Source organism: Oncorhynchus keta, unplaced genomic scaffold (assembly GCF_023373465.1).
Source record: "Oncorhynchus keta strain PuntledgeMale-10-30-2019 unplaced genomic scaffold, Oket_V2 Un_contig_3724_pilon_pilon, whole genome shotgun sequence".
In the NCBI taxonomy this organism is placed as follows: Eukaryota; Metazoa; Chordata; class Actinopteri; order Salmoniformes; family Salmonidae; genus Oncorhynchus; species Oncorhynchus keta.
The window spans coordinates 92,103-116,002 of NW_026287396.1; the positions used below are offsets into that span (position 1 = coordinate 92,103).

Below are 23,900 nucleotides of genomic sequence, written 5' to 3' on the forward strand. Positions count from 1 at the left end.
ACTATACTATACCCTACCCACAGGTAGACACTATACTACCCTACCCACAGGTAGACACTATACTATACCCTACCCACAGGTAGACACTACACTATACCCTACCCACAGGTAGACACTATACTATACCCTACCCACAGGTAGACACTACACTACCCTACCCACAGGTAGACACTATACTATACCCTCCCCACAGGTAGACACTACACTACCCTACCCACAGGTAGACACTATACTATACCCTACCCACAGGTAGACACTACACTACCCTACCCACAGGTAGACACTATACTATACCCTACCCACAGGTAGACACTACACTACCCTACCCACAGGTAGACACTATACTATGCCCTACCCACAGGTAGACACTACACTACCCTACCCACAGGTAGACACTATACTATATACCCTCCCCACAGGTAGACACTACACTACCCTACCCACAGGTAGACACTATACTATACCCTACCCACAGGTAGACACTACACTACCCTACCCACAGGTAGACACTATACTATACCCTACCCACAGGTAGACACTATACTACCCTCCCCACAGGTAGACACTATACTATACCCTCCCCACAGGTAGACACTACACTACCCTACCCACAGGTAGACACTATACTATACCCTACCCACAGGTAGACACTATACTATACCCTACCCACAGGTAGACACTATACTATACCCTACCCACAGGTAGACACTACTATATATACCCTACCCACAGGTAGACACTACTATATATACCCTACCCACAGGTAGACACTACACTATACCCTACCCACAGGTAGACACTATACTATACCCTACCCACAGGTAGACACTATACTATACCCTACCCACAGGTAGACACTACACTACCCTACCCACAGGTAGACACTATACTATACCCTACCCACAGGTAGACACTATACTATACCCTACCCACAGGTAGACACTATACTATACCCTACCCACAGGTAGACACTACACTACCCTACCCACAGGTAGACACTACCCTACCCACAGGTAGACACTACCCTACCCACAGGTAGACACTACCCTACCCACAGGTAGACACTATACTATACCCTACCCACAGGTAGACACTATACTATACCCTACCCACAGGTAGACACTATACTATATATACCCTACCCACAGGTAGACACTATACTATACCCTACCCACAGGTAGACACTACACTACCCTACCCACAGGTGGACACTATACTATACCTTACCCACAGGTAGACACTATACTATACCCTACCCACAGGTAGACACTATACTATACCCTACCCACAGGTAGACACTATACCCTACCCACAGGTAGACACTATACTATACCCTACCCACAGGTAGACACTATACTATACCCTACCCACAGGTAGACACTATACTATATATACCCTACCCACAGGTAGACACTATACTATATATGCCCTGCCCACAGGTGGACACTATACTATACCCTACCCACAGGTAGACACTATACTATACCCTACCCACAGGTGGACACTATACTATACCCTACCCACAGGTAGACACTATACTATATCCTACCCACAGGTAGACACTATACTATGCCCTACCCACAGGTGGACACTATACTATATATATACCCTGCCCACAAGTGGACACTATACACTACCCTACCCACAGGTAGACACTACACTACCCTACCCACAGGTAGACACTACACTACCCTACCCACAGGTAGACACTACCCTGCCCCCACAGGTGGACACTATACTATACCCTACCCACAGGTAGACACTATACTATACCCTACCCACAGGTAGACACTATACTATACCCTACCCACAGGTAGACACTATACTATACCCTACCCACTGGTAGACACTATACTATACCCTACCCACAGGTAGACACTATACTATACCCTACCCACAGGTAGACACTATACTATATCCTACCCACAGGTAGACACTATACTATACCCCTACCCACAGGTAGACATTATACTATATATACACTACCCACAGGTAGACACTATACTATACCCTACCCACAGGTAGACACTATACTATACCCTACCCACAGGTAGACACTGCCCTACCCACAGGTAGACACTATACTATACCCCTACCCACAGGTGGACACTATACTATACCCTACCCACAGGTGGACACTATACTATATATACCCTACCCACAGGTAGACACTATACTATACCCTACCCACAGGTAGACACTACACTACCCTACCCACAGGTAGACACTATACTATACCTACCCACAGGTAGACACTATACTATACCCTACCCACAGGTAGACACTATACTATACCCTACCCACAGGTAGACACTATACTATACCCTACCCACAGGTAGACACTATACTATACCCTACCCACAGGTAGACACTATACTATACCCTACCCACCACAGGTAGACACTATACTATACCCTACCCACAGGTAGACACTATACTATATATACCCTACCCACAGGTAGACACTATACTATATATACCCTACCCACAGGTAGACACTATACTATACCCTACCCACAGGTAGACACTATACTATACCCTACCCACAGGTGGACACTATACTATATCCTACCCACAGGTAGACAGACACTATACTATACCCTACCCACAGGTAGACACTATACTATGCCCTACCCACAGGTGGACACTATACTATATATACCCTACCCACAAGTGGACACTATACTATGCCCTACCCACAGGTAGACACTACACTACCCTACCCACAGGTAGACACTACCCTACCCACAGGTAGACACTATACTATACCCTACCCACAGGTAGACACTACACTACCCTACCCACAGGTAGACACTATACTATACCCTACCCACAGGTAGACACTACACTACCCTACCCACAGGTAGACACTATACTATACCCTCCCACAGGTAGACACTACACTACCCTACCCACAGGTAGACACTATACTATACCCTACCCACAGGTAGACACTATACTATACCCTCCCCACAGGTAGACACTATACTATACCCTCCCCACAGGTAGACACTATACTATATATACCCTCCCCACAGGTAGACACTATACTATATATACCCTCCCCACAGGTAGACACTACACTACCCTACCCACAGGTAGACACTATACTATACCCTCCCCACAGGTAGACACTATACTATACCCTCCCCACAGGTAGACACTATACTATACCCTACCCACAGGTAGACACTATACTACCCTACCCACAGGTAGACACTATACTATACCCTACCCACAGGTAGACACTATACTATATACCCTACCCACAGGTAGACACTACACTACCCTACCCACAGGTAGACACTACTATATATATACCCTACCCACAGGTAGACACTACCCTACCCACAGGTAGACACTCACTACCCTACCCACAGGTAGACACTATACTATACCCTACCCACAGGTAGACACTATACTATATGCCCTACCCACAGGTAGACACTATACTATATATACCCTACCCACAGGTAGACACTACACTACCCTACCCACAGGTAGACACTACACTACCCTACCCACAGGTAGACACTATACTATACCCTACCCACAGGTAGACACTATACTATACCCTACCCACAGGTAGACACTACACTACCCTACCCACAGGTAGACACTACCCTACCCACAGGTAGACACTATACTATACCCTACCCACAGGTAGACACTATACTATACCCTACCCACAGGTAGACACTATACTATATATACCCTACCCACAGGTAGACACTATACTATATATACCCTACCCACAGGTAGACACTATACTATACCCTACCCACAGGTAGACACTATACTATACCCTACCCACAGGTAGACACTATACTATACCCTACCCACAGGTAGACACTATACTATACCCTACCCACAGGTAGACACTATACTATACCCTACCCACAGGTAGACACTATACTATATATATACCCTACCCACAAGTAGACACTATACACTACCCTACCCACAGGTAGACACTACACTACCCTACCCACAGGTAGACACTACACTACCCTACCCACAGGTAGACACTACCCTACCCACAGGTAGACACTATACTATACCCTACCCACAGGTAGACACTATACTATACCCTACCCACAGGTAGACACTATACTATACCCTACCCACAGGTAGACACTATACTATACCCTACCCACTGGTAGACACTATACTATACCCTACCCACAGGTAGACACTATACTATACCCTACCCACAGGTAGACACTATACTATATCCTACCCACAGGTAGACACTATACTATACCCTACCCACAGGTAGACATTATACTATATACACTACCCACAGGTAGACACTATACTATACCCTACCCACAGGTAGACACTATACTATACCCTACCCACAGGTAGACACTACACTACCCACAGGTAGACACTATACTATACCCTACCCACAGGTAGACACTATACTATACCCTACCTACAGGTAGACACTATACCCTACCCACAGGTAGACACTATACTATACCCTACCCACAGGTAGACACTACACTACCCTACCCACAGGTAGACACTATACTATACCCTACCCACAGGTAGACACTATACTATACCCTACCCACAGGTAGACACTATACTATACCCTACCCACAGGTAGACACTATACTATACCCTACCCACAGGTAGACACTATACTATACCCTACCCACAGGTAGACACTATACTATACCCTACCCACAGGTAGACACTATACTATACCCTACCCACAGGTAGACACTATACTATATATACCCTACCCACAGGTAGACACTATACTATATATACCCTACCCACAGGTAGACACTATACTATACCCTACCCACAGGTAGACACTATACTATACCCTACCCACAGGTAGACACTATACTATATCCTACCCACAGGTAGACGACACTATACTATGCCCTACCCACAGGTAGACACTATACTATACCCTCCCCACAGGTAGACACTATACTATATATACCCTACCCACAGGTAGACACTATACTATACCCTACCCACAGGTAGACACTACACTACCCTACCCACAGGTAGACACTACCCTACCCACAGGTAGACACTATACTATACCCTACCCACAGGTAGACACTATACTATACCCTACCCACAGGTAGACACTACACTACCCTACCCACAGGTAGACACTATACTATACCCTACCCACAGGTAGACACTATACTATACCCTACCCACAGGTAGACACTATACTATACCCTACCCACAGGTAGACACTATACTATACCCTACCCACAGGTAGACACTATACTATACCCTACCCACAGGTAGACACTATACTATACCCTACCCACAGGTAGACACTATACTATACCCTACCCACAGGTAGACACTACACTACCCTACCCACAGGTAGACACTATACCCTACCCACAGGTAGACACTATACTATATATACCCTACCCACAGGTAGACACTACAACCTACCCACAGGTAGACACTATACCCTACCCACAGGTAGACACTATACTATATATACCCTACCCACAGGTAGACACTATACTATACCCTACCCACAGGTAGACACTACACTACCCTACCCACAGGTAGACACTACCCTACCCACAGGTAGACACTACACTACCCTACCCACAGGTAGACACTACCCTACCCACAGGTAGACACTATACTATACCCTACCCACAGGTAGACACTATACTATACCCTACCCACAGGTAGACACTATACTATACCCTACCCACAGGTAGACACTATACTATACCCTACCCACAGGTAGACACTACACTCTACCCTACCCACAGGTAGACACTATACTATACCCTACCCACTGGTAGACACTATACTATACCCTACCCACAGGTAGACACTATACTATACCCTACCCACAGGTAGACACTATACTATACCCTACCCACAGGTAGACACTATACTATACCCTACCCACAGGTAGACACTACACTACCCACAGGTAGACACTATACTATACCCTACCCACAGGTAGACACTATACTATACCCTACCCACAGGTAGACACTATACTATATATACCCTACCCACAGGTAGACACTATACTATACCATGCTCACAGGGTAGAGGCCTTCTCTCTGGCCGGCACACGGGGGAGGCCTTCTCTCTGGCCGGCACACTGTAACGGTTTTGACTTGAGGTTATTATTTATAGGGGTGCCAGGTAGGTTGTGCCTACCAGAGAAAACATTGGTTTCTCCTTTTAGTTTGGGTGGGAATGAGTCCCATCTGGTCCGTCAAGTCTACACCAATACAAAGGACGTATGTAAAAGTCAGGAGGAAATAAACTTTTCATAAACCCTTAAAACATTGAAAAGAACTTCAAAAACAACTATATTCTGTTGCGTGGGTTGTATTAGCAACAACAATGATTACACACACACATAATAATATCACAATGAGTTCTGGTTCCTCCAGAAATGTCCTGTACCTCGGGCCTAAAAGAGTCCTGCCCGGTAAATGAGTTCAGTGAACTCAAGTGACTTTTGTCACGCGATGTTTGTCCGTTCATTCCGTGTAGCGTAAACCCAGTATTAAACATACAATCAATATAACAATTACTTTACCACAGAACCTTAAAGCGGATCAACTCTTAATTAAGTCCTCAACTACCACTAACTACACAAATCACAGTATACATCACATCCAAACAAATGAAATACCGTATACAAAAAGGTGGTAGTCAGTCGGTCAGTCAGACAATCCAATCCGCCAATAGATCTCCAGCGGAGAAAGGCCACGAAGAACGGAGAGGTGTAGTCCAGGGACGCGAAGAGTGGATCCGATCCTGGGTAAACTCTTAGGCTACAAAACACACGTTTAACGGCAACAAAACAAACGGAATAGAGAAGCTTCAGAACTGAGGGTTGAACACATCCTCATGCACGTCTCCATCACAACCCCACTTTCGCACAGCTGATGCTGGCTATTTAATTGGGAATTAAAGGGAAAGCGCCCTATTGCAAGGAGCTGCACTGAGACGGTTCAGAAAAATTCAGGGCCGTCACACACCCCCTCCCCTGGAAAAAGCCGACCATTGCCCTGGAAGGCACATCTTGGTCGGGGAAACCGAGAAAGGTCTCCTCATCACTTTCCTCTACAAAAATATTCATTACTTTTTGGAGCTCACGCTCCTCAGCTGAGGGTCACAGGCCTTAAGGTGCGAGACTTCTGGGTCTGGGAATCCGAGAAAAGTCTCCTCACTTTCCTCTTCAAAGATATCCAGGACCTTGCGGCGCTCAATCGCCTCAATTCCTCAGCCGAGGGGTAACAGGCCTTAAGGCGTGAGACATGAACAACGCGCATATCTTCACCTGTGTCCTCTTTCACCACTCGGTAGTTCAAAGGGCCCATCTGCTCCACAATCCTATATGGTCCTTGCCATTTAGGAGCGAGCTTGGCCGAGAAGAATTGTTCAGCTTTCGAGTAAGGATGAGAGCGAAGCCACACCCGATCACGAAGCTGGAACTGCATGTCTCGTCTGTTCTTATCATAATTTCTCTTCTGCTTGAGTCGAGCCTGGATCATGTTCTTTGAGACAAGAGCTCTCAAGTCATGGAGATGGCCTACCTGGTCATAGCAAGCAGCGTCTGGAGTAAGCTGCTGGGGCTGTAGCACCATATCCAAGGGTCCTCGGAGAGGACGACTTAGGTTCAGCTCTGCAGGTGTGACTCCAGTGGACTCTTGCACAGCAGAATTCAGGGCAAATCGAAACTCATGAAGGTGCTTGTCCCAGTGTTTGTGCTGGGTCCCTACATAGGAAGCAATCATTGTCTTCAAGGTTCGATTTACTCTCTCAGTGAGATTGGTCTGTGGGTGATAGGCCGTGGTCAACTTCTGCCTCAGGTTCCATCTTTGGCAGGTCTCCTCAAAGAGATCAGAGACAAATTGGGAACCTCGATCAGACAGGATGTAATCAGGCACTCCCCAGCGAGTCAGGATCTCTTTCGTAAGGATGTTAGGGACGGTCCTTGCTGTGGCCTGACGCAGGGAAAAGAGTTCCACCCACTTTGAATAGTAATCAACAAAAACAAGTATGTACACATTCTGATTGGAGCTTCTAGGAAATGGACCCATCAAATCCACTCCTAACATTTCCCAAGGTCGGGTAACCACCGTTTGCTGCAACTTGCCAGCAGGCTTTCTACCTTCTGGTTTGTACATTTGACAAACCTGACAATTTCGGATGTGTGACTTCACATCCATGCTCAGATGTGGCCAGTAGAGTAACGCTTGCAACCGCTTGTAGGTTTTGAACCTGCCCAAATGACCAGCTAATGGGTCTTCATGGAAATGTTGAAGCAGTTGTAGGCGTAGAGTGTCCGGTATGTACATTTGGTAGAGTGTTCTGTGAGGTAGTTGTACGACTCGGTAGACTTTATCTTCAATGATGGTCAGCTTTGTGGTAGGATTGACCATCTTTTCTCCATCTTCCAGGATAGTCTGGTACAAAGCCTGTACTTCTGGATCATCCTGTTGAGCTTTCCATATTGCCTCATCAGAGATGGGAAAGTCTGTTTTGGGCGAGTCTCGACTGCTTGACAGGACAGTAGCACATGTAAGATCAGGGCCACCGTTATCACAAGTAGGAGCTCTGGACAAGGCATCTGGAACAGTGTTGTATTTTCCTTTCCTGTATTCCACTGCAAATGTGAACTCTTGCAACCGTAGAGCCCATCTTATGAGTCTGGTGCTTGGTTTGTTGGTCTTGAACACCCACACAAGGGAGGAATGGTCAGTGACCACAGTGAAGTGTCTTCCCTCCAAGTAGTACCTCCACTTTTCCAAAGCCCAGACCACTGCAAGGCACTCTTGCTCTGTTGTGGAGTAGTTCCGTTCTGCTCCATTCAATGTCCGACTGGCGAACGCTAGCACTTCTTCAGTGCCAAGTCCAGTCTGTTGGACTAGGACAGCACCAAGTCCAACATCACTTGCATCAGTGTAAACAACAAAAGGGCAATCAAAGTTGGGATGACCTAAAATGGGAGGTGTGACGAGATGTCGTTTCAGGGTTTCAAAGGAAGTCTGGCACTCTGCCGTCCATTGGAATTTCGCTCCTTTTCGCTTCATCGCGTTGAGGGGTTCTGCCACCTGGGAGAAGTTCGACACAAACCGATGGTACCATCCAGCCATACCAAGGAACCGTTGAAGGGCCTTGAGTGTGGTTGGCACAGGGAAGTCTTGTACAGCCTTTGTCTTTTCAGGATCCACATGAATGCCGTCGAAAGACACAATATGGCCAAGGAACTTCAGGGAGGTTTGGCAGAAGTTGCTCTTCTTCATATTTAAGGTCAGACCAGCTTCTCTTAGCTTGTCCAACACTGCTTGAAGATCTTGAAAGTGTCTTTCTCTGTTCTGAGAGTAGATAATTATATCGTCCAGGTAGACGAAACAGATCTTCCCTTTGAGCTCACCTAACGCAATCTCCATGAGTCTTTGGAAAGTGGCAGGGCATTCTTTAATCCAAAGGGCATCACCTTAAAGGAAAACAAGCCCTCGGCACAGACAAACGCAGTCTTGTCCTTGCTTTCCTGGTCCATCTCAACCTGCCAATAACCACTATTGAGATCAAGGGTAGTGAACACAACAGCGCCAGACAATGACTCCAGGATCTCATGGATGGTGGGAAGAGGATAGGCATCAGTCTGGGAAACATTGTTGGTCTTCCTATAGTCCACACAAAATCTAAGACCACCAGTCTTTTTTGGGATGAGGACAACAGGAGCAGCCCAGGGAGAGGAGGAACGTTCTATTATATCTTGGGTTAACATATCATTTATGAGTCCCTTTTGGATGATTAGCTTCGCTGGGGACAAACGATATGGCTTTTGCTTGATCGGCATTTCCTGTGTAAGGAATATTTTGTGCTTCAGGAGCCCGGTGCGTCCTAGCTTTGAAGTACATACATCAGCATTATTCTGCAGCTGCTCCAACAGCCTTAACTCCTCTGGCTGTTCCAGCTGAGCTCTTCTCACAGCCTGTAAAAGGAGATCATCAGAAGGATTATCAAGGGTTAGTGGTACCGGAGCAATGGCAGAGAAGACTGCCACATTTGAACCCCAATCATGTAACTTTTTAGCTTCCGATTGGTGCGGTATTAACTGAAAGGAAGGGGATGTCGATGGGGGCGTAGGCAGTGACTCTTGGGGTTTCAGCTCTGGTTAAAGCACCCAGAGAAGGATGGTCATTCCTGCGAAGAGAGTTAGGTGTGTTGGCCTGTTGTGATTTGTGGTTTCTGGAAGGGTTTACTTGATACGGTCTTGGACATTCAGAGGTGCCAGCTTGGCCCTCAGTGGTCTGAACTGAAGTGGACACCAGGGAAACTCTGTGTAAGGAGTTGTGCCTAATGGAGGCCATGTCCACAGACACGTCATCCAACATTTTAACACAATTAGAGAGTTCTGTCTGCAAGTGGTCTACAGTGTTAACCATGGGAGAAAAACAGAATTAACATCCTTGAGGACCTCAGTGTGGTGATGTTGCAGGCGCCATTGGAGAGTGGCAGTGAGTTGGTTTCGTTGGTAGTCAAACTGCCTGTCCATGGCACCAGTCATTTCCGTCTTCCACTCTCACTGAGCTCTTTCAGCGTGTGGGTTAGAGTGCTCAGTGAGTTTCTGAATTCCATGGCACTCTGTTGTTGCTCTTCCCTCAGACATTTGAATTTATGGTGGATAAGAGTTTGGAGATGTTGTTGAGTCTGACGAATATCAAGGATGTCACCTTGAAGTTGTAAGACTACAACCTCTGGAGATAAACCAGACAATGGAGGAAGGTTGGGTGTCAGAGGGAGGACTAGCTCAGTACTTCCACACAGATCCATGTCAATAAGTGAGTAACTGGTTAGACCTCCTGTGGCCTGTGGCTCAGGCCGAGCATTCAGATTCCCAGGGCTCTGGCCCAAATCAACTCCATTATCTCCATTCACATTATGATTTGTATTGTCAGCTTGATGGTCAGAATGGCCCTGTGTATTCCCATTGACAGGTATGACATGGATGAGCACATTATCTTGGGGTGAATCCATTGTTTTAATTCCACACAAAATATTTGCTTTGGTTAGTTCTCAATGTTGAGCTGTCCCATCTGGGGTGCCATTTTTATGTAACGGTTTTGACTTGAGGTTATTATTTATAGGGGTGCCAGGTAGGTTGTGCCTACCAGAGAAAACATTGGTTTCTCCTTTTAGTTTGGGTGGGAATGAGTCCCATCTGGTCCGTCAAGTCTACACCAATACAAAGGACGTATGTAAAAGTCAGGAGGAAATAAACTTTTCATAAACCCTTAAAACATTGAAAAGAACTTCAAAAACAACTATATTCTGTTGCGTGGGTTGTATTAGCAACAACAATGATTACACACACACATAATAATATCACAATGAGTTCTGGTTCCTCCAGAAATGTCCTGTACCTCGGGCCTAAAAAGAGTCCTGCCCGGTAAATGAGTTCAGTGAACTCAAGTGACTTTGTCACGCGATGTTTGTCCGTTCATTCCGTGTAGCGTAAACCCAGTATTAAACATACAATCAATATAACAATTACTTTACCACAGAACCTTAAAGCGGATCAACTCTTAATTAAGTCCTCAACTACCACTAACTACACAAATCACAGTATACATCACATCCAAACAAATGAAATACCGTATACAAAAAGGTGGTAGTCAGTCGGTCAGTCAGACAATCCAATCCGCCAATAGATCTCCAGCGGAGAAAGGCCACGAAGAACGGAGAGGTGTAGTCCAGGGACGCGAAGAGTGGATCCGATCCTGGGTAAACTCTTAGGCTACAAAACACACGTTTAACGGCAACAAAACAAACGGAATAGAGAAGCTTCAGAACTGAGGGTTGAACACATCCTCATGCACGTCTCCATCACAACCCCACTTTCGCACAGCTGATGCTGGCTATTTAATTGGGAATTAAAGGGAAAGCGCCCTATTGCAAGGAGCTGCACTGAGACGGTTCAGAAAAATTCAGGGCCGTCACACACCCCTCCCCTGGAAAAAGCCGACCATTGCCCTGGAAGGCACATCTTGGTCGGGGAAACCGAGAAAGGTCTCCTCATCACTTTCCTCTACAAAAATATTCATTACTTTTTGGAGCTCACGCTCCTCAGCTGAGGGTCACAGGCCTTAAGGTGCGAGACTTCTGGGTCTGGGAATCCGAGAAAAGTCTCCTCACTTTCCTCTTCAAAGATATCCAGGACCTTGCGGCGCTCAATCGCCTCAATTCCTCAGCCGAGGGTAACAGGCCTTAAGGCGTGAGACATGAACAACGCGCATATCTTCACCTGTGTCCTCTTTCACCACTCGGTAGTTCAAAGGGCCCATCTGCTCCACAATCCTATATGGTCCTTGCCATTTAGGAGCGAGCTTGGCCGAGAAGAATTGTTCAGCTTTCGAGTAAGGATGAGAGCGAAGCCACACCCGATCACGAAGCTGGAACTGCATGTCTCGTCTGTTCTTATCATAATTTCTCTTCTGCTTGAGTCGAGCCTGGATCATGTTCTTTGAGACAAGAGCTCTCAAGTCATGGAGATGGCCTACCTGGTCATAGCAAGCAGCGTCTGGAGTAAGCTGCTGGGGCTGTAGCACCATATCCAAGGGTCCTCGGAGAGGACGACTTAGGTTCAGCTCTGCAGGTGTGACTCCAGTGGACTCTTGCACAGCAGAATTCAGGGCAAATCGAAACTCATGAAGGTGCTTGTCCCAGTGTTTGTGCTGGGTCCCTACATAGGAAGCAATCATTGTCTTCAAGGTTCGATTTACTCTCTCAGTGAGATTGGTCTGTGGGTGATAGGCCGTGGTCAACTTCTGCCTCAGGTTCCATCTTTGGCAGGTCTCCTCAAAGAGATCAGAGACAAATTGGGAACCTCGATCAGACAGGATGTAATCAGGCACTCCCAGCGAGTCAGGATCTCTTTCGTAAGGATGTTAGGGACGGTCCTTGCTGTGGCCTGACGCAGGGAAAAGAGTTCCACCCACTTTGAATAGTAATCAACAAAAACAAGTATGTACACATTCTGATTGGAGCTTCTAGGAAATGGACCCATCAAATCCACTCCTAACATTTCCCAAGGTCGGGTAACCACCGTTTGCTGCAACTTGCCAGCAGGCTTTCTACCTTCTGGTTTGTACATTTGACAAACCTGACAATTTCGGATGTGTGACTTCACATCCATGCTCAGATGTGGCCAGTAGAGTAACGCTTGCAACCGCTTGTAGGTTTTGAACCTGCCCAAATGACCAGCTAATGGGTCTTCATGGAAATGTTGAAGCAGTTGTAGGCGTAGAGTGTCCGGTATGTACATTTGGTAGAGTGTTCTGTGAGGTAGTTGTACGACTCGGTAGACTTTATCTTCAATGATGGTCAGCTTTGTGGTAGGATTGACCATCTTTTCTCCATCTTCCAGGATAGTCTGGTACAAAGCCTGTACTTCTGGATCATCCTGTTGAGCTTTCCATATTGCCTCATCAGAGATGGGAAAGTCTGTTTTGGGCGAGTCTCGACTGCTTGACAGGACAGTAGCACATGTAAGATCAGGGCCACCGTTATCACAAGTAGGAGCTCTGGACAAGGCATCTGGAACAGTGTTGTATTTTCCTTTCCTGTATTCCACTGCAAATGTGAACTCTTGCAACCGTAGAGCCCATCTTATGAGTCTGGTGCTTGGTTTGTTGGTCTTGAACACCCACACAAGGGAGGAATGGTCAGTGACCACAGTGAAGTGTCTTCCCTCCAAGTAGTACCTCCACTTTTCCAAAGCCCAGACCACTGCAAGGCACTCTTGCTCTGTTGTGGAGTAGTTCCGTTCTGCTCCATTCAATGTCCGACTGGCGAACGCTAGCACTTCTTCAGTGCCAAGTCCAGTCTGTTGGACTAGGACAGCACCAAGTCCAACATCACTTGCATCAGTGTAAACAACAAAAGGGCAATCAAAGTTGGGATGACCTAAAATGGGAGGTGTGACGAGATGTCGTTTCAGGGTTTCAAAGGAAGTCTGGCACTCTGCCGTCCATTGGAATTTCGCTCCTTTTCGCTTCATCGCGTTGAGGGTTCTGCCACCTGGGAGAAGTTCGACACAAACCGATGGTACCATCCAGCCATACCAAGGAACCGTTGAAGGGCCTTGAGTGTGGTTGGCACAGGGAAGTCTTGTACAGCCTTTGTCTTTTCAGGATCCACATGAATGCCGTCGAAAGACACAATATGGCCAAGGAACTTCAGGGAGGTTTGGCAGAAGTTGCTCTTCTTCATATTTAAGGTCAGACCAGCTTCTCTTAGCTTGTCCAACACTGCTTGAAGATCTTGAAAGTGTCTTTCTCTGTTCTGAGAGTAGATAATTATATCGTCAGGTAGACGAAACAGATCTTCCCTTTGAGCTCACCTAACGCAATCTCCATGAGTCTTTGGAAAGTGGCAGGGGCATTCTTTAATCCAAAGGGCATCACCTTAAAGGAAAACAAGCCCTCGGCACAGACAAACGCAGTCTTGTCCTTGCTTTCCTGGTCCATCTCAACCTGCCAATAACCACTATTGAGATCAAGGGTAGTGAACACAACAGCGCCAGACAATGACTCCAGGATCTCATGGATGGTGGGAAGAGGATAGGCATCAGTCTGGGAAACATTGTTGGTCTTCCTATAGTCCACACAAAATCTAAGACCACCAGTCTTTTTTTGGGATGAGGACAACAGGAGCAGCCCAGGGAGAGGAGGAACGTTCTATTATATCTTGGGTTAACATATCATTTATGAGTCCCTTTTGGATGATTAGCTTCGCTGGGGACAAACGATATGGCTTTTGCTTGATCGGCATTTCCTGTGTAAGGAATATTTTGTGCTTCAGGAGCCCGGTGCGTCCTAGCTTTGAAGTACATACATCAGCATTATTCTGCAGCTGCTCCAACAGCCTTAACTCCTCTGGCTGTTCCAGCTGAGCTCTTCTCACAGCCTGTAAAGGAGATCATCAGAAGGATTATCAAGGGTTAGTGGTACCGGAGCAATGGCAGAGAAGACTGCCACATTTGAACCCCAATCATGTAACTTTTTAGCTTCCGATTGGTGCGGTATTAACTGAAAGGAAGGGGATGTCGATGGGGGCGTAGGCAGTGACTCTTGGGGTTTCAGCTCTGGTTAAAGCACCCAGAGAAGGATGGTCATTCCTGCGAAGAGAGTTAGGTGTGTTGGCCTGTTGTGATTTGTGGTTTCTGGAAGGGTTTACTTGATACGGTCTTGGACATTCAGAGGTGCCAGCTTGGCCCTCAGTGGTCTGAACTGAAGTGGACACCAGGGAAACTCTGTGTAAGGAGTTGTGCCTAATGGAGGCCATGTCCACAGACACGTCATCCAACATTTTAACACAATTAGAGAGTTCTGTCTGCAAGTGGTCTACAGTGTTAACCATGGGAGAAAAAACAGAATTAACATCCTTGAGGACCTCAGTGTGGTGATGTTGCAGGCGCCATTGGAGAGTGGCAGTGAGTTGGTTTCGTTGGTAGTCAAACTGCCTGTCCATGGCACCAGTCATTTCCGTCTTCCACTCTCACTGAGCTCTTTCAGCGTGTGGGTTAGAGTGCTCAGTGAGTTTCTGAATTCCATGGCACTCTGTTGTTGCTCTTCCCTCAGACATTTGAATTTATGGTGGATAAGAGTTTGGAGATGTTGTTGAGTCTGACGAATATCAAGGATGTCACCTTGAAGTTGTAAGACTACAACCTCTGGAGATAAACCAGACAATGGAGGAAGGTTGGGTGTCAGAGGGAGGACTAGCTCAGTACTTCCACACAGATCCATGTCAATAAGTGAGTAACTGGTTAGACCTCCTGTGGCCTGTGGCTCAGGCCGAGCATTCAGATTCCCAGGGCTCTGGCCCAAATCAACTCCATTATCTCCATTCACATTATGATTTGTATTGTCAGCTTGATGGTCAGAATGGCCCTGTGTATTCCCATTGACAGGTATGACATGGATGAGCACATTATCTTGGGGTGAATCCATTGTTTTAATTCCACACAAAATATTTGCTTTGGTTAGTTCTCAATGTTGAGCTGTCCCATCTGGGGTGCCATTTTTATGTAACGGTTTTGACTTGAGGTTATTATTTATAGGGGTGCCAGGTAGGTTGTGCCTACCAGAGAAAACATTGGTTTCTCCTTTTAGTTTGGGTGGGAATGAGTCCCATCTGGTCCGTCAAGTCTACACCAATACAAAGGACGTATGTAAAAGTCAGGAGGAAATAAACTTTTCATAAACCCTTAAAACATTGAAAAGAACTTCAAAAACAACTATATTCTGTTGCGTGGGTTGTATTAGCAACAACAATGATTACACACACACATAATAATATCACAATGAGTTCTGGTTCCTCCAGAAATGTCCTGTCACCTCGGGCCTAAAAGAGTCCTGCCCGGTAAAGGAGTTCAGTGAACTCAAGTGACTTTTGTCACGCGATGTTTGTCCGTTCATTCCGTGTAGCGTAAACCCAGTATTAAACATACAATCAATATAACAATTACTTTACCACAGAACCTTAAAGCGGATCAACTCTTAATTAAGTCCTCAACTACCACTAACTACACAAATCACAGTATACATCACATCCAAACAAATGAATGAAATACCGTATACAAAAGGTGGTAGTCAGTCGGTCAGTCAGACAATCCAATCCGCCAATAGATCTCCAGCGGAGAAAGGCCACGAAGAACGGAGAGGTGTAGTCCAGGGACGCGAAGAGTGGATCCGATCCTGGGTAAACTCTTAGGCTACAAAACACACGTTTAACGGCAACAAAACAAACGGAATAGAGAAGCTTCAGAACTGAGGGTTGAACACATCCTCATGCACGTCTCCATCACAACCCCACTTTCGCACAGCTGATGCTGGCTATTTAATTGGGAATTAAAGGAAAGCGCCCTATTGCAAGGAGCTGCACTGAGACGGTTCAGAAAAATTCAGGGCCGTCACACACGGGGTGAGGCCTTCTCTCTGGCCGGCACACGGGGTGAGGCCTTCTCTCTGGCCGGCACACGGGGGAGGCCTTCTCTCTGGCCGGCACACGGGGGAGGCCTTCTCTCTGGCCGGCACACGGGGGAGGCCTTCTCTCTGGCCGGCACACGGGGGAGGCCTTCTCTCTGGCCGGCACACGGGGGAGGCCTTCTCTCTGGCCGGCACACGGGGAGGCCTTCTCTCTGGCCGGCACACGGGGGACTTAGTCTTCAAGCAGATCCTTGGGGAAGACGTGTCACGACACTGTTAGTCTACAGAGGTTCTGTGTAAATGGTTGCTGCAGGAGTTTCACCTGGCATTTACCTTAGTGGCTGTTCTTTTTGTCCAGCTCTTGTGTAAATTCCTCTCCTTTTCACCCTAGATGCAGTCTTTGCCCCCCAACGTGGCAGGAGGGGTGGTGTACGGGCAGCCGGGGGGACCCCCCAGTTACCCAGGCACCTTTAGCCCCTCAGGGTCAGTGGAGGGGTCGCCCATGCACAACGTCTACATGAACCAGCCTGGACCAGGACAGTACCAGGCCATGCCTCCAGGTTAGTACAGACCCCAATGAGTCAAATGTTCATGTCATGGTAGTTAGTCTGGGGGCCAGCATGGTAGTACGTCTGGGGGCCAGCATGGTAGTACGTCTGGGGGCCAGCATGGTAGTTAGTCTGGGGGCCAGCATGGTAGTTAGTCTAGGGGCCAGCATGGTAGTTAGTCTGGGGGCCAGCATGGTAGTTAGTCTAGGGGCCAGCATGGTAGTTAGTCTAGGGGCCAGCATGGTAGTTAGTCTGGGGGCCAGCATGGTAGTTGGTCTAGGGGCCAGCATGGTAGTTAGTCTAGGGGCCAGCATGGTAGTTAGTCTAGGGGCCAGCTTGTCTAGTTGAATAGCATGGTAGTTAGTCTGGGGGCCAGCATGGTAGTTAGTCTGGGGGCCAGCATGTCTTGTTGAATAGCATGGTAGTTAGTCTAGGGGCCAGCATGTCTTGTTGAATAGCATGGTAGTTAGTCTAGGGGCCAGCATGGTAGTTAGTCTAGGGGCCAGCATGTCTTGTTGAATAGCATGGTAGTTAGTCTAGGGGCCAGCATGGTAGTTAGTCTGGGGGCCAGCATGGTAGTTAGTCTAGGGGCCAGCATGTCTAGTTGAATAGCATGGTAGTTAGTCTGGGGGCCAGCATGTCTTGTTGAATAGCATGGTAGTTAGTCTAGGGGCCAGCATGGTAGTTAGTCTAGGGGCCAGCATGTCTTGTTGAATAGCATGGTAGTTAGTCTAGGGGCCAGCATGGTAGTTAGTCTAGGGGCCAGCATGTCTTATTGAATAGCATGATAGTTAGCCTAGGGGCCAGCATTTCTAGTTGAATAGCATGGTAGTTAGCCTGGGGACCAGCATGTCTAGTTGAATAGCATGGTAGTTAGTCTAGGGGCCAGCATTTCTAGTTGAATAGCATGGTAGTTAGCCTAGGGGCCAGGATGGTAGTTAGTCTGGGGGCCAGCATGGTAGTTAGTCTAGGGGCCAGCATGTCTAGTTGAATAGCATGGTAGTTAGTCTAGGGGCCAGCATGTCTAGTGGAATAGCATGGTAGTTAGTCTGGGGGCCAGCATGGTAGTTAGTCTAGGGGCCAGCATGTCTAGTTGAATAGCATGGTAGTTAGTCTGGGGGCCAGCATGTCTTGTTGAATAGCATGGTAATTAGCCTAGTGGCCAGCATTTCTAGTTGAATAGCATGGTAGTTAGCCTGGGGGCCAGCATGTCTAGTTGAATAGCATGGTAGTTAGTCTGGGGGCCAGCATGGTAGTTAGTCTAGGGGCCAGCATGTCTAGTTGAATAGCATGGTAGTTAGTCTAGGGGCCAGCATGGTAGTTAGTCTAGGGGCCAGCATGTCTTATTGAATAGCATGATAGTTAGCCTAGGGGCCAGCATTTCTAGTTGAATAGCATGGTAGTTAGCCTGGGGACCAGCATGTCTAGTTGAATAGCATGGTAGTTAGTCTAGGGGCCAGCATTTCTAGTTGAATAGCATGGTAGTTAGCCTAGGGGCCAGGATGGTAGTTAGTCTGGGGGCCAGCATGGTAGTTAGTCTAGGGGCCAGCATTTCTAGTTGAATAGCATGGTAGTTAGCCTAGGGACCAGCATTTCTAGTTGAATAGCATGGTAGTTAGCCTAGGGGCCAGCATGTCTAGTTGAATAGCATGGTAGTTAGTCTAGGGGCCAGCATGGTAGTTAGCCTAGGGACCAGCATTTCTAGTTGAATAGCATGGTACTTAGTCTAGGGGCCAGCATGTCTAGTTGAATAGCATGGTAGTTAGTCTAGGGGCCAGCATGGTAGTTAGTCTAGGAGCCAGCATGTCTAGTTGAATAGCATGGTAGTTAGTCTAGGGGCCAGCATGGTAGTTAGTCTAGGGGCCAGCATGTCTAGTTGAATAGCATGGTAGTTAGTCTAGGGGCCAGCATGTCTAGTTTAATAGCATGGTAATTAGTCTAGCGGCCAGCATGGTAGTTAGTCTAGGGGCCAGCATGTCTAGTTGAATAGCATGGTAGTTAGTCTAGGGGCCAGCATGTCTTGTTGAATAGCATGGTAGTTAGTCTAGGGGACAGCATGGTAGTTAGTCTAGTGGCCAGCATGTCTAGTTGAATAGCATGGTAGTTAGTCTAGGGGCCAGCATGGTAGTTAGTCTGGGGGCCAGCATGGTAGTTAGTCTAGGGGCCAGCATGGTAGTTAGTCTAGGGGCCAGCATGTCTTGTTGAATAGCATGGTAGTTAGTCTAGGGGCCAGCATGTCTAGTTGAATAGCATGGTAGTTAGCCTAGGGGCCAGCATGTCTAGTTGAATAGCATGGTAGTTAGCCTAGGGGCCAGCATGTCTTGTTGAATAGCATGGTAGTTAGCCTAGGGGCCAGCATTTCTAGTTGAATAGCATGGTAGTTAGTCTAGGGGCCAGCATGGTAGTTAGCCTAGGGACCAGCATTTCTAGTTGAATAGCATGGTAGTTAGTCTAGGGACCAGCATTTCTAGTTGAATAGCATGGTAGTTAGTCTAGGGGCCAGCATGGTAGTTAGCCTAGGGACCAGCATTTCTAGTTGAATAGCATGGTAGTTAGCCTAGGGACCAGCATTTCTAGTTGAATAGCATGGTAGTTAGCCTAGGGGCCAGCATGTCTAGTTGAATAGCATGGTAGTTAGTCTAGGGGCCAGCATGGTAGTTAGCCTAGGGACCAGCATTTCTAGTTGAATAGCATGGTACTTAGTCTAGGGGCCAGCATGTCTAGTTGAATAGCATGGTAGTTAGTCTAGGGGCCAGCATGGTAGTTAGTCTAGGAGCCAGCATGTCTAGTTGAATAGCATGGTAGTTAGTCTAGGGGCCAGCATGGTAGTTAGTCTAGGGGCCAGCATGTCTAGTTGAATAGCATGGTAGTTAGTCTAGGGGCCAGCATGTCTAGTTTAATAGCATGGTAGTTAGTCTAGGGGCCAGCATGGTAGTTAGTCTAGGGGCCAGCATGTCTAGTTGAATAGCATGGTAGTTAGTCTAGGGGCCAGCATGTCTTGTTGAATAGCATGGTAGTTAGTCTAGGGGACAGCATGGTAGTTAGTCTAGGGCCAGCATGTCTAGTTGAATAGCATGGTAGTTAGTCTAGGGGCCAGCATGGTAGTTAGTCTGGGGGCCAGCATGGTAGTTAGTCTAGGGGCCAGCATGGTAGTTAGTCTAGGGGCCAGCATGTCTTGTTGAATAGCATGGTAGTTAGTCTGGGGGCCATCATGTCTAGTTGAATAGCATGGTAGTTAGCCTAGGGGCCAGCATGTCTAGTTGAATAGCATGGTAGTTAGCCTAGGGGCCAGCATTTCTAGTTGAATAGCATGGTAGTTAGCCTAGGGGCCAGCATTTCTAGTTGAATAGCATGGTAGTTAGCCTAGGGGCCAGCATGTCTAGTTGAATAGCATGGTAGTTAGCCTAGGGGCCAGCATTTCTAGTTGAATAGCATGGTAGTTAGCCTGGGGACCAGCATGTCTAGTTGAATAGCATGGTAGTTAGCCTAGGGGCCAGCATTTCTAGTTGAATAGCATGGTAGTTAGCCTAGGGGCCAGCATGTCTAGTTGAATAGCATGGTAGTTAGCCTAGGGGCCAGCATTTCTAGTTGAATAGCATGGTAGTTAGCCTAGGGGCCAGCATGTCTAGTTGAATAGCATGGTAGTTAGTCTAGGGGCCAGCATGGTAGTTAGTCTAGGGACCAGCATGTCTAGTTGAATAGCATGGTAGTTAGTCTAGGGGCCAGCATGTCTAGTTGAATAGCATGGTAGTTAGTCTAGGGGCCAGCATGGTAGTTAGTCTAGGGGCCAGCATGTCTAGTTGAATAGCATGGTAGTTAGTCTAGGGGCCAGCATGGTAGTTAGTCTGAAGTCTAGCATGGTAGTTAGTCTAGGGGCCAGCATGTCTTGTTGAATAGCATGGTAGTTAGTCTGGGGGCCAGCATGTCTAGTTGAATAGCATGGTAGTTAGCCTAGGGGCCAGCATGTCTAGTTGAATAGCATGGTAGTTAGCCTAGGGGCCAGCATGTCTAGTTGAATAGCATGGTAGTTAGTCTAGGGGCCAGCATGGTTGAATAGCATGGTAGTTAGGGGCCAGCATGTCTAGTTGAATAGCATGGTAGTTAGTCTAGGGGCCAGCATTTCTAGTTGAATAGCATGGTAGTTAGCCTGGGGACCCAGTCATGAATAGCATGGTAGTTAGCCTAGGGGCCAGCATGTCTAGTTGAATAGCATGGTAGTTAGTCTAGGGGCCAGCATGTCTTGTTGAATAGCATGGTAGTTAGCCTAGGGGCCAGCATTTCTAGTTGAATAGCATGGTAGTTAGCCTAGGGGCCAGCATGTCTAGTTGAATAGCATGGTAGTTAGTCTAGGGGCCAGCATGTAGTTGAACCAGCATAGTTGAATAGTAGTTAGTCTAGGGCCAGCATGTCTTGTTGAATAGCATGGTAGTTAGTCTAGGGGCCAGCATGGTAGTTAGTCTAGGGGCCAGCATGTCTAGTTGAATAGCATGGTAGTTAGTCTAGGGGCCAGCATGGTAGTTAGTCTAGGGGCCAGCATGTCTAGTTGAATAGCATGGTAGTTAGTCTAGGGGCCAGCATGTCTAGTTGAATAGCATGGTAGTTAGTCTAGGGGCCAGCATGTCTAGTTGAATAGCATGGTAGTTAGTCTAGGGGCCAGCATGGTAGTTAGTCTAGGGGCCAGCATGTCTTGTTGAATAGCATGGTAGTTAGTCTAGGGGCCAGCATGTCTAGTTGAATAGCATGGTAGTTAGTCTAGGGGCCAGCATGTCTAGTTGAATAGCATGGTAGTTAGTCTAGGGGCCAGCATGGTAGTTAGTCTAGGGGCCAGCATGTCTAGTTGAATAGCATGGTAGTTAGTCTAGGGGCCAGCATGTCTAGTTGAATAGCATGGTAGTTAGTCTAGGGGCCAGCATGGTAGTTAGTCTAGGGGCCAGCATGTCTAGTTGAATAGCATGGTAGTTAGTCTAGGGGCCAGCATGGTAGTTTCTGTATGGACCTGGCTTTGTGCTCTTGTCATGCTGAAACAGGAAAGGGCCTTCCCCAAACTGTTGCCACCATTATTCCTCCTTCACTAAACTTCCTCCTTCATGACCGTTGGCGCTCTCCATTGGACCTGTTATCATTCTCCTGGTATCCTCCAACCCCATTGAGCGTGGTGATCTTAGTCTTGTGTGCGGCTGCTCGGCCATGGAAACCCATTTCATGTTATTGTGCTGACGTTGCTTCCAGAGGCAGTTTGGAACTCGGTCGTGAGTCTTGCAATCGAGGACAGATGATTTTTACGTGCTTCAGCACTCAGCTTTCCCTTTTCTGTGAGCTTGATGCTCCTAGACGTTTCCACTTCACAGTAACAGCACTTACAGTTGACTGGAAAGGTGGCATCCTATGACGGTGCCACGTTGAAAGTCACTGAGCTCTTCAGTACGGGCCATTCTACTGCCAATGTTTGTCTATGGAGATTGCATGGCTGTGTGCTAGATTTTATACACCTGTCAGCAGTGGGTGTGGCTGAAATAGATGAATCCACTAATTTGAAGGGGTGTCCACATACTTCTGTATATATTGTGTACATTGACCTTCTGTAACGTGACTCTCCTGTGTTTGCCTCCCTGCTCCAGACCCCAACATGTACATGTACCAGCCTGCAGGAACCAATGGGCAGCCTGCACCCCCTGGCCAGGCCCCGCCCACTACTAGCCCCGCCTACTCTAACTACCAGCCCACACCCACACAGGGATACCAGGTGAGAACAGAGGGGAGTGTCATGCCTGTTACAAAACGTACATGTAGGTAGAGTTAGTGACTATACATAGATCATAAACAGAGAGTAGCAGCAGTGTACATGTAGGTAGAGTTAGTGACTATACATAGATCATAAACAGAGAGTAGCAGCAGTGTACATGTAGGTAGAGTTAAAGTGACTATACATAGATCATAAACAGAGAGTAGCAGCAGTGTACATGTAGGTAGAGTTAGTGACTATACATAGATCATAAACAGAGAGTAGCAGCAGTGTACATGTAGGTAGAGTTAGTGACTATACATAGATCATAAACAGAGAGTAGCAGCAGTGGACATGTAGGTAGAGTTAGTGACTATACATAGATCATAAACAGAGAGTAGCAGCAGTGTACATGTAGGTAGAGTTAGTGACTATACATAGATCATAAACAGAGAGTAGCAGCAGTGTACATGTAGGTAGAGTTAGTGACTATACATAGATCATAAACAGAGAGTAGCAGCAGTGTACATGTAGGTAGAGTTAGTGACTATACATAGATCATAAACAGAGAGTAGCAGCAGTGTACATGTAGGTAGAGTTAGTGACTATACATAGATCATAAACAGAGAGTAGCAGCAGTGTACATGTAGG

The 23,900-nt window shown here is 47.1% G+C and overlaps 1 protein-coding gene across 1 annotated transcript in view; it reads left to right on the forward strand.

Annotated features, from left to right (window-relative positions):
• LOC118383184 (hepatocyte growth factor-regulated tyrosine kinase substrate) overlaps window positions 1–23,336 on the forward strand; it is a 62,419-nt gene extending 39,083 nt beyond the window's left edge. The window contains exons 17-18 of the mRNA XM_052508586.1: window positions 17,371–17,539; window positions 23,146–23,336. Of these exons, the coding sequence (XP_052364546.1) occupies window positions 17,371–17,539; window positions 23,146–23,321 (345 nt within the window). The 3' untranslated portion in view covers window positions 23,322–23,336. The remainder of the gene's footprint in view (window positions 1–17,370; window positions 17,540–23,145) is intronic.
• Window positions 23,337–23,900: the final 564 nt, after the last annotated feature.